The sequence below is a fragment of the Rutidosis leptorrhynchoides genome, chromosome 8 (genome assembly GCF_046630445.1).
Source record: "Rutidosis leptorrhynchoides isolate AG116_Rl617_1_P2 chromosome 8, CSIRO_AGI_Rlap_v1, whole genome shotgun sequence".
Classification (NCBI taxonomy): domain Eukaryota; kingdom Viridiplantae; phylum Streptophyta; class Magnoliopsida; order Asterales; family Asteraceae; genus Rutidosis; species Rutidosis leptorrhynchoides.
The window spans coordinates 349683493-349695270 of record NC_092340.1 but is presented as its reverse complement, the minus strand read 5'-3'; the positions used below and the strand labels follow the sequence as shown (position 1 = coordinate 349695270).

The following is an 11778-nucleotide window of genomic DNA, read 5'->3' as shown; positions in this document are numbered from 1 at the left end:
GATGCTTGTCTGCTGGAGCCCGGTGCGTCCCTATTATGTGGTAGCCTCGGTAGGAGAGATCAATCTTCGGGTTGGGTTCCTCTGTGGTAGCCTAGACAGCCGTGGTGTATATATATGTGAATGACGCGTCCGTCGCGTGTGGATTATGTATATACATACGGTGGTGGAGGAACTTCTAGTAAGCCCCAGCCCGATCAGCTGGTGGTTAATGGTTTGTAGACGGCACTTGGGTGATGTTTGTGTGTTAGACTATTGCGACATGATTAGTATAACGCTTATGTATGCTATGGCCTATAGTTAGTCGTACTCACTTAGCTTCGTGCTAATTCCCCTCCATCTCCTCCCTGCAGGTTGTTAGCTTGCATAGATAGTGCTTTTGGGAGAAGACGGGCATGATGATGTTATGTTTGACAGGGTTAACTCTGATGTGGTCTTTTAGAATATGAACCGTGTACTTTTGAAAAAAGAATGTATTTACGTCTCTTCCTGTTAATATGTAAATTGTTTTAATGACACGTGACATCGGTTTGTACAAATGTCGATATCGTATTTAATTTAAATTATGCTTCCGCCATGTATTTATTATAAAAAAAAAATTGCGGTGTCACACGCAGCACACGGTCGACCTACAAAGGCGCGTTGTTTAGTAATTACATGTAAATCTAGACAAAGTAGGTGAGTGATCAATTATCCTATTTCTATATTACATGTAGCATTTTTTAAGCGCGGTTGCATTCCAGGTCCGTTTGATTGGATTTCCCTTAAGCTCTGCCAGTTTGTAAGTTCCAGTGTTACTGATCCCAATGACCCTATACGGTCCTTCCCAGTTTGGCCCCAACTTCCCAGTGTTTTGGGCCCTGCTTGCTTGGTTGTCGCGCCACACGAGATCTCCCACCTTGTAAGTTCTTTCCCTCACACGCTTGTCATAATATTTTGCAATGCGCTGCTTGTTGGCGACTTCACATATTGCTTCCATTTCCCTGCGTTCTTCCACATAATTCAGGTTTGTGCGCAACCTTTCGTCGTTTTCACCCTCACGGTATGACAAAATTCTTTCTGTTGGGACGGGTATTTCTGCTGGGATTATCGCCTCTGAACTGTACACCAAACTGAACGGTGTCTCTCCTGTGCTGTTCTTGTGCATTGTTCTATGTGCCCATAGGACTTTGGGCAGCTCATCTACCCATCCGCTGCGCTTCATTCCCAACCTTGCTTTGATGGCATGCACAATATCTCTATTCGTAACCTCACATTGGCCATTAGGTTGAGGGTGCTCGACGGAGGTGAAACGTTGCTTGATGTTCAAATCCTGGCACCAGCTGTGGAAGGGGTTGCCTTTAAATTATGTACCGTTGTCGCTGACGATTTCATTAGGTATGTCGAACCTGCATACAATGCTTTCCCATAAAAAGTCTCTGATCTGTTTACTGGTGATGGTGCGCAGGGGTTTCGCTTCCACCCACTTGGAGAAGAAGTCGATAGCGACCACTAGGTATTCCGCGTTCACTTCGCCCTTTGGGAAAGGTCCGACTATATCTATGACCCATTTTCAGAATGGCCATGGCAATATGATGGGAATCATGGGGTGTTGCGGCGCCCTGCTAACAGGCGTGTGCAATTGGCATTCTTAGCATACTCTTATTCTCTTTGCCGTGTCAGCGTACATTCAGGGACAATAATACCCTAGCCGTTTAATCCTTTCGGTGACTATCCTTAACCCAGAATGTAACCCCCAAGATCCTTTATGAACCTCGTCAACAATCATAGCGGCTCTCTGGGTCCCACGCAGTGTAGGGACGCGCCTAGATAAAATTTTTGATATAGGATTTCCCCTCGTTGTTCGTAATTTGGAGCTTTCACCCTGATCTTCATTGCTTCCTTCTCCCCTCCGAGTAAAGATCCAGTTCGTAAGAATTCTATGATGTTTGTCATCCAAGTCACTTCTTCTTCTTCAACAGATGTGATTGTTGTCTCCGGCTCGATGGATTTCTCCAAGATTTTCTCCACTAGTATCTTCTTCTGCAGATGGTTGAAGGTGAGAGCCCCAGCTTACTGAGTACACCCGACTGCTTGTTCTGACTCCTAGGTATTTGACTGATCCTGAAGTCAACGAATGTATCAGGTAGAGAGTGGACAAGAGCCAGGTATGATTGCATAGATTTATCATTGGCATCGAACGTGGCGTTTATTTGATTAGCGACTAACTGTGAATCCATGTAGGCTTGTAGCTTCTTTACTCCCAACTCTCAGGCTATACACATCCCTGCTAGTAGCGCTTCATATTCTTCCTCGTTGTTTGTTACCTTAAAGTTGAACCGCAACGCGTATGTATGCTCTTCTCGATGCGGACCTATAAGAATTAGACCTGCTCCAGCTCCCTCAGAGCTTGCTGTTCCATCGGTATAGTGCTCCCACAGTTCTGGGGAAGGCGTGGGGAGTTGTTCAGGGTCGTAGATTACTGGCATGTCAGCGGCTGTTTCGGCCAGATAATCAGCCATCACTTGTCCCTTGATCGCGCTTCTGGCGCAGTATGCGATTTCGTGCTCACCTAGCTCTATCACCCATTTGGTTAACCTCCTATATATTTTCGGTTTGTAGAGCAGTTGCCAAATAGGTTGGTCAGTGAGTACCGAAATCGGATGCGCTTGGAAGTACCTGCGTAAACGACAGGACGTAATGACAAGCGTGTATACGAGTTTTTCTATGAGGAGATAGTTCAACTCGCTCCCTGATAATGCTTTGCTGACAAAATATATTGGCATTTGGGTGTCTCCCCATTAGGCAACTAAGATGGAGCTAATAGCTTCTTTAGATACCGCAAGGTAAAGTATCAGGGTTTCACCTGCGATAGGCGCTGTCAATGTGGGAAGATCTTTGAGGAGCACCTTCATCTCTTGGAATACCTTTTCTGCCTCGTCAGTCCACTTGAAATTTGACTTTTTAGCGCAATCTTTCAAGGTATGGAAGAACGGGAGCGACCTTTCAGCGGCCTTAGACAGAAATTGCGTTAATGCGGCCAATTTCCCATTGAGGCTTTGAACTTACTTTTTTGTTTTAGGAGAGGGCATTTTCTCAATTTCTTCTATCTTTTTGGGGTTTGCTTTGATTCTGCGCGGGGTCACGATGTGCCCTAGGAAGTTCCCTTCTTCTTCTTCTTCCCCAAAGCTACACTTGGCAGGTTTGAGCTTCATATTGATGCTCCTGAGCGTGTTAAATGTTTTGAGGATATCTGCTAACAATTGCTCCTAGGTGTTGCTTTTGATTATGAGGCCGGCGACATATGCCTCGAGATTGCGCCCAATTTGTTTAGTAAATGATGTATCTATGGTGCGCTGATAGGTAGCACCCGCGTTTTTCAGCCCGAAGGGCATTTTGGTGTAACAGTATATCCCTTGGTCTGTGTGGAACGCGGTCTTCTCTTCATCTTTTTCTGCCATTTGTATTTGGTGATATCCTTTGTAGGCGTCTAGGAAGCACTTAAACCTAAAACCAGCGAGCGACTCAACTTTCCAGTCTATCTCTGGCAGAGGATAATTATCTTTGGGACAAGCTTTGTTGATATCTTTAAAATCAATAAAGAGCCGCCACGTTCCATCGGACTTGGCTACCAGCCCGGGGATAGCTACCCACGTCTGGTAGTTCACTTTGCGCAATATGTTAGCTTTTACCAGCTTATCCACTTCTCTGCGCAACCATTCACTTCTTTCGGGTGCCATTGGCCGCTTCTTTTGTTTGATAGGGTTTAAATTGATGATGGCGTGGAGATAATGCTGCGTGATCTCTCGCGGTACTCCAGTCATATCGGAAGCGCACCAGCAGAATACATCAGAATTGGAAATGAGGATATTCCTCAGCTTCTCTTTAGTTTCGTGTGTGAGGCTCCCCCTATCTTTACCTTTTGTTTCGGATATTCGGGATTAACCACGACCTACCACTCATTCGCGCCTTTTTCTTCAGGAGTAGTGCCTACGTTGTCAGTAACAGATGCACATAAGGCGTCCAACGGCGTTGATTCGAGGGTGGTGACTCCTTGTTCTGTCAGGAATTGGACCATCCCGTGAATCGTGGATGGTATAGCGCCGAATTTTTGAATGGAGGTTCTTCCTAGTATAGCATTGTATCTAGAATACGAGCGTACTACACAAAATTCTATGCTTTCAGTGCGCTTTTTTAATTTGTCCTTGCTGTCTCTCAGCTCCAACCTCAAGTCTAGAATTCCAATGGGCCACACTGATTCTCCTGAAAACCCGGACAAGGCAGTGGTCGGAGGCTTGATGGTTCGTCTCATCATTGTGGGCAACTGTCGAAAGCAATGCTCGTACATGATGTCAACACTACTACCGTTGTTTATATGAAGGCGCTTTATGCCGTGACCTGACTCGGGCAAGTACCCCTGTACTACAATGGGCGCACAAGAAGTGTTGAACGTCTGGATGGTGGGGAACGATATCTCTGTCATCTCTGAGCTTCCGCCAGCGTCGGCTTTGCGCTTAGTTCTAGCTGTGGTCGGCAGTTGGCAATTTAATGCACTTATCTTTTCGCAATAGGTGCCTGTATAGAAAAAATAAATGAGTAGCGGACATATAGAAAAAAGATCAGATCAAAACCTTTTAACTTGTATGTCCCACGGATGACGCCAAATGATCAAGCATAGAATAATCGGGTCGGGTTCGATCCATGCTTGACATCAATGAAGGGGGATTTAAGGGTAAATTGGGTTTAACTCTCTGATCCAGAGTACCGTGAATAACCCCCTGTAAGATGAGGATCGCAGCGGGGGTAGTTAAACATAGACCAACCATCGACGGGTAGTCCGGTCAGCGATGGCTGATGCTGGGAATAGGGTTTATGTTCATAGAATGTTACCTGTATATTGAGAGTTTCTAGTGATATGCTATGAGTCCGGAAGCGCGGGTAATGAAGGCGCTATATAGATAGCGCAATTGGTCCGTACGCAGATACTAAAAATAGTATGTGTGTAACTTCCCAAAAAACCGATCCCTTGCCTTGTGATTCGAGTCGGTTATTTATAGCCACAGTGTTGTTTCCTTATTGGAGCCACGTGTTCCACATTGCTTTCTTGTCTGCACTACCTGGTCGTTCAACGGAGGAGACCAGGGAACAGTACTATTACTTTTTTGCTCTCTGTCGGCCCTTGTACAGAGATCGTGGTAAGTACAGGACACGTCATCTTTATGCAACGAACTATCCCCAACCTGGCACACCCAAGCGCACATTCACTTGCGTCAGAGGTGCTATAGCGCAGAGGATACGCGCATGGCGCAAGTGTGATGCGCAACACAATCCAATCGGGTATGCGTATCATTATTATGTAAAACGGATATAAATTTGAATCTAATGTCACTTCATTAAACATATTATTTTATAATCATTAGTATGCGCCGCCAGACGGAGTACCATTTGGCGGCGCATAACCTTCGATTTCAGATTGTCCTAAAATTCTCGATATCACCCTAAAACGAACCTAACATCAAGACTCGTGGATAGTGTCTTGACATTCGAGGTCGCCAGGATGCCGAAAAATACATTTTACTCATTTTTAATGTTCTCTTTGAATGTTTTCAATTTATATCGTATTATTAGTTTTGTGTATGCATGACTTAGCATGGTATATATCGTTTCAACGCCTATTATTTCACTCACAATGTCATTATGTATAACGGATATAAATTTGAATCTAATGTCACTTCATTAAACACGTTTTTTAAATCCCTAGTATGCGCCGCCAGATGGAGTACCATTTGGCGGTGCATAACCTTCGGTTTCAGATTGTGCTGAAATTCTCAAGATCACCCTAAAACTGCCGAACGAGCAAGACTATCTGAACGTTCTTGCCATTCGAGGTCGTCTAGATTCCAAAAAAGACATCTTTCCTCGCAAATTCGCACCACGCACCAAACACCACCGACGGTTCGTGGTGCTTGGTGCTTTGTGTCTTTGGCCAAAATGTTAGATCTATCGTATCTTTTGACTCGTAGCTCCAATATAGTCACCGTTTTTTTAAATCGTTTATTTTTAGGGATCTATCAGTTGGAAAACTGCCGTAGGCGGTTTGTCCCAAATATTTTTCGAAAAGAGACCTCGAAAGCCTCCAATTTTGCCCTTTTCGATTTTGACCGTTTTGAATTTCATTCATATTATTCCTTTGTGTATGCATGACTTAGCATGGTATATATCATTTCAATGCCTATTATTTCACTCAGAATGTCCTTATGTATAACGGATATAAATTTGAATCTAATGTCAGTTCATTAAACACGTTTTTTTAAATAATTAGTATGCGCCGCCAGATGGAGTACCATTTGGCGGCGCATAACCTTCTGTTTCAGATTGTGCTGAAATTCTTAGGATCACCCTACAACGGCCGAACGAGCAAGACTCTCTAAACGTGCTTGCCATTCAAGGTCATCTAGATTCGGAAAAAAGACATCTTTCCTCGCAAAATCGTACCACGCACCAAACACCACCGACAATTCGTGGTGCTTGGTGTTTTGTGTCTTTGGCGAAAATGTTAGATCTATCGTATCTTTTGACTCGTAACTCCTATATCCTCACCGTTTTTTTAAATTGTGTATTTTTTTGGGATCTATCCGTTGGCAAACTGCCGTTGGCGGTTTGTCCCAAATATTTTTGGAAAAGAGACCTCGAAAGCCTTCAATTTTGCCTTTTTCGATTTTGACCGTTTTGAATTTCATTCATGTTATTCCTTTGTGTATGCATGACTTAGCATGGTACATATCGTTTTAAGGCCTATTATAATGTAATTATGTATAACGCATATAAATTTGAATATAATGTCACTTCATTAAACACGCTTTTTTAAATCATTAATATGCGCCGCCAGAAGGAGTACCAATTGGCGGCGCATAACCTTCGGTTTCAGATTGTGGTGAAATTCTCGAGATCACAGTAAAATGACCCTAACATCAAGAATCATGGATAGTGTCTTGACATTCGAGGTTGTCAGGATGCCAAAAAATGACGTTTTACTCATTTTAAATGTTCTCTTTTTACATTTTCATTTTAATATCGTATTATTAGTTTTGTGTATGCATGACTTAGCATGGTATATATCGTTTTAAGGCCTATTATTTCACTCGCAATATAATTATGTATAACGGGTATAAATTTAAATCTAATGTCACTTCATTAAACACGTTTTTTTTAAATCACTAGTATGCGCCGCCAGATGGAGTACCATTTGGCGGTGCATAACCTTCGGTTTCAGATTGTGCTGAAATTCTCAAAATCACCCTAAAACTGCCGAACGAGCAAGACTCTCTGAACGTGCTTGCTATTCGAGGTCATCTAGATTCCGAAAAAAACATCTTTCCTTAAAAAATCGCACCACGCACCAAATACCACCGACGGTTCGTGGTGCTTGGAGTTTTGTCGCTTTGACCAAAATGGTAGATCTATCGTATCTTTTGACTCGTAGCTCAGAATTAGTCACCGTTTTTTTTCAAATCATGTACTTTTTCGGGAACTATCCGTTGGCAAACTGCCAAAGGCGGTTTGTCCCAAATATTTTTTGAAACGAGACCTCGAAAGCCTTCAATTTTGCCTTTTTTCGATTTTGACCGTTTTAAATTTCATTCATATTATTCTTTGTGTATGCATGACTTAACATGGTACATGTGATGACCCGTCCAAATCCATTTGGACGTATACATCATTCATCGATTTCACAGTGAGGTATTGACCTCTACATGATACGTTTTGTAAACATTGCATTCTTTTGAAAAGGCACACCATAATTGAATATCAAATTCCAAGGTTTTTGATGTTTGATGATTTCTACATATAGACAATCACCATAAATAATAGTTTACAATACTACATCCGTTGATTATGCAGTCAAAATAAGATACATGGTGATAATTCTGTGAATGCAACGTTTTCTCGAATAAAGCATGTATGACTCCATGCACATAGCTTGTATCATATATAAGCAAACAGTGGAAGACTTATAGGAACCTGAGAATAAACATGTTTAAAAGTGTCAACACAAAGGTTGGTGAGTTCATAGTTTTAATGTTACGCATAATCTGTATATAAAGGTGGATCACAAGATTTCAGTTGTTTCATCCAGAAACGTTTATACAAATATTCTATGAAATTGAGCACCCTGGTAACTAAACTTTAACGTTATACGGAGTAATAAGTACCCCTGTTTTAACATACATGCAACCAACATGTACAATACACGCAATCTAACGTGTACTAAACTCAAATAGCATGCGTCTGTTTTATAGTTTAGGCTAGGGTTTCTATACCTGGATCAGACGGGGATGTCAAGCCCTATGGATCCATATACAACTACTCGCGCCCACCAGTTCTTATAACCGGCAGTTACTAGTTACCAAAGCTAAGGGATTTTCGGTTCAAACTCAGTGTAGAATTAAGTATGTACTTGTATCCATTGCGTTTAAAATAAAGTGCATGTATTCTCAGCCCAAAAATATAGATTGCAAAAACAATTAAAAAGGGAGCAAATGAAACTCACCTGACAACTTCAGAAATAAATCACATAGATGTGACCGAAAATCGAAATGCAAGTAACCGTAGACCTCAACCTAGAAAAGATATGTTGGTAAATAAGTGTCTAACAAGCTAGGTCGGTCCATAGTGTATCACAATCCTAATGCTCGAGACTGATATGAAAAAGTCAACAAAAGTCAATTGAAAAGTCAAGGCTTCCGAGAAGATCAATGTTTCTAAATTCTAAAATAAATGTTAACACCTTTGATAATTGATCGGATTTTGGAAATCATTTCATTTTATAGCGTAACACTTCCAATAAGAAAAATATTATATTTATATAATATATACAAAAAAAGTCTCTTTTACTTTTTACTTCAAAATTTTATTTTAAATGCATAAAATAAGGATATATAAGAACTTTACCTCATTATATTTATTCATTTATGAAAGTGGACTTTTAAATTTTACTTGAGTAATATATCGAAATCGATGAAGTGTTATTTTAGTTTTATAAAGATGAAATTTTATTTTGCTAACGATCAATGATTAATTTTGAATTGTACATAATTAATATTGCAATTCTAAAGTCAAGTACAATTGAAAGAAGAAAAAAAATAAAAATAAACACAGCAACGAAGATTCGAACCCGGGCTCCATTGCATGTAGTCAAGTGACTTAACCAACTAAGGTAAGTGTAAATTTGCTTTTATGTATTCCAAACAAATTTACATAGTGTAAACTTGTGTTATGTGTTATCAATATTGTTAAATTTATTTACATTCTTAAAACGTGTTCTCAAACTCTCCGTACATGAATACTGTTACTTTAAGGCTTAGTCTAATTATCACACAATCAAATTTATTTATTATTATTATTATTATTATTATTATTATTATTATTATTATTATTATTATTATTATTATTATTATTATTATTATTATTATTATTATTATTATTATTATTATTTTCATGCTATTGTTGGTAATAGGAAGTTTTAATATGAAGTTATTAAACTAACTTATGATGTGTTAAAAAAACGTATTTAATTTTAAATTAAAATTAAATAACCTAAACCCTAAACAATAATAATAACATGTAAATAAATAAATAAATAAATAATATGAGGAGTAATAATAATACTCCATTATCAAAAGATAAGTGAAGATGGAGTCGTTGTTATAACAGTTCAAGAAAGTAGCATGGATACTTAAAAGAAACAGGCAACATAATCAAGGACTCAAGCACTAGATATGGGTACACTATAAATATGTAACAACAATATGAAAACTAAAAAATGGAGTTTTTCTTATTCTTACCCTAATCAAACAATTGTTAGTATAGATGTGTAGAGCTCGATGAGAGGAGTAGGAATATGTAAACAATTTTGTGATCAGACAACTTTTTGAGGGTGGATGATAGCAAAGAACATCACGATCGGAGATGATGATGACGAACGAATTAGATGGTGTGTAAATTGTGATTTGTTGTAAATTGTGATACTCGTAACTGTGAGATGTATGATTATAATACTAGAAGTAAGAATGGTCATAAGAATGTAGGTTGTGGAGTGTAGTTATATATAATAGAATAGTTGGTAAATAATTGAGAAATAATAATCACATACTTCCAACTCTTTTTAACTTCTTCAAAATTTTTAAACTGATTAATATGGTAATGTGTCTTGTAACTATTTCTATTTTGACTAAATCGACTTCGACATGTGACAGGCTATATGTTGCTTTAATTCACACTTTATGTGAAATGAATATGACATATGTAATATATATATATATATTTATATATATATATATATATCATCTAAGTCTAATATCATCATATGTCATTTCCTCTTTCTTATCCATTTATATATCGATATACATCCATTTAATAAGATGGAGGTATCTAAAAATTCTCTATTATAGACTCATGTTGTGTATTTGAATTAAGACAAAGAAACAAAGATAAATTAATAAAGTTGTTTTGGACTCTATGTGAGTTAAAGAAAAAAGAAAGGTCACGGGGGATTAGTAAAAAGTAGCAAAAAGTAGCCCCTATATCATATTATACATGAATTATTAAATTGTAGCTATATCTAGCCAAGTAGTAATACAAACGTGTGGAAAAGATTAGCCGCCACTCTTTTACAGACTGGATTTCATACTTCGTGGTTAAACAGTGGCGGATAAAAGTTCTTTCATAAAAATTCCAAAATTTTAAATTAAGTATCTTTATTTATTTAGGTCATTATGGTATAAAATTTGGTCATTAACTATTAAATAAAAATTACATCAACAGTCCCTCTCAATTCTGGGTAAAATATAAAAAGTGTTAAAATTTAATAACTAAATCCTAAATACATTTTTAGTAAGCCTAAAATTTATAGAACTTATTTTCGGATCACCGTTTATTTTAAAATTACATAAGTTTCTTTTTAACTCGTTTATTATCAATCAATATGACAATTGAGTGTTACCGTTGTTACTAAATAACTTCAAAATCACAAAATATATATTTAATATACTTTTTATGTATATATAGATTTATTTTAATAATAAACTTTATTATCTCTTATATCATTTTATAATTTAAATCATATATTATATCAAACTATATTTCAAAGTATTATATTTATATATATATTTAAATATATATGTATTTATTTATTTATAAGTAATAATCCATGAATCGTCAAAAATGATCGAAGTTAAATGATTGTATGAAAACAGTTCTAAATTTTGAGACTTAACAATACAGACTTTGCTTATCGTATCGGAAATATATAAAGATTAAGTTTAAATTTGGTCAAAAATTTCCGGATCGTCACAGTACCTACCCGTTAAAGAAATGTTGTCCCGAAATTTGGTTGGGATGGTCATGGATGACAATAAATATGTTTTCATGACTCATACCAGTTTAAAATTAGAGTTTTATCATCATTGAGTAATATGGATAAAACAAATTATTTATGCGAAGTGTACGAGTGAAGTTTTCACAAAAGAGTGAAATGAGTAAATGAAGGTTTGTCTTAACCGGTGACGTAGTCACAGTTGATTTCCGGAATTCAAGGGATTTAGAAAAAATCTTCGTAATAAGATTTGATTCTTCGATAGTTAAGGAGATAGGATCTTCTTTGGTTAAATGCGATAATCTGTTTTGATTGCTCTATCGAATATTTCACTATAAATCCACCCTCTTCATTTCCTTATTTTCCACATCTCATACCTTTTATTCTTTCTCCCTCAATTCATATTTTAAAGCATTCGTCAATATGCT

At 37.9% G+C, this 11778-nt stretch overlaps 1 protein-coding gene across 1 annotated transcript; it reads right to left on the bottom strand.

Moving 5' to 3' along the window:
* Positions 1-703: 703 nt before the first annotated feature.
* On the bottom strand, positions 704-1201 carry LOC139864598 (uncharacterized). The gene has a single exon (XM_071853177.1). It carries the CDS (start codon positions 1199-1201, stop codon positions 704-706), a length of 498 nt encoding a protein of 165 aa, XP_071709278.1.
* Positions 1202-11778: the final 10577 nt, after the last annotated feature.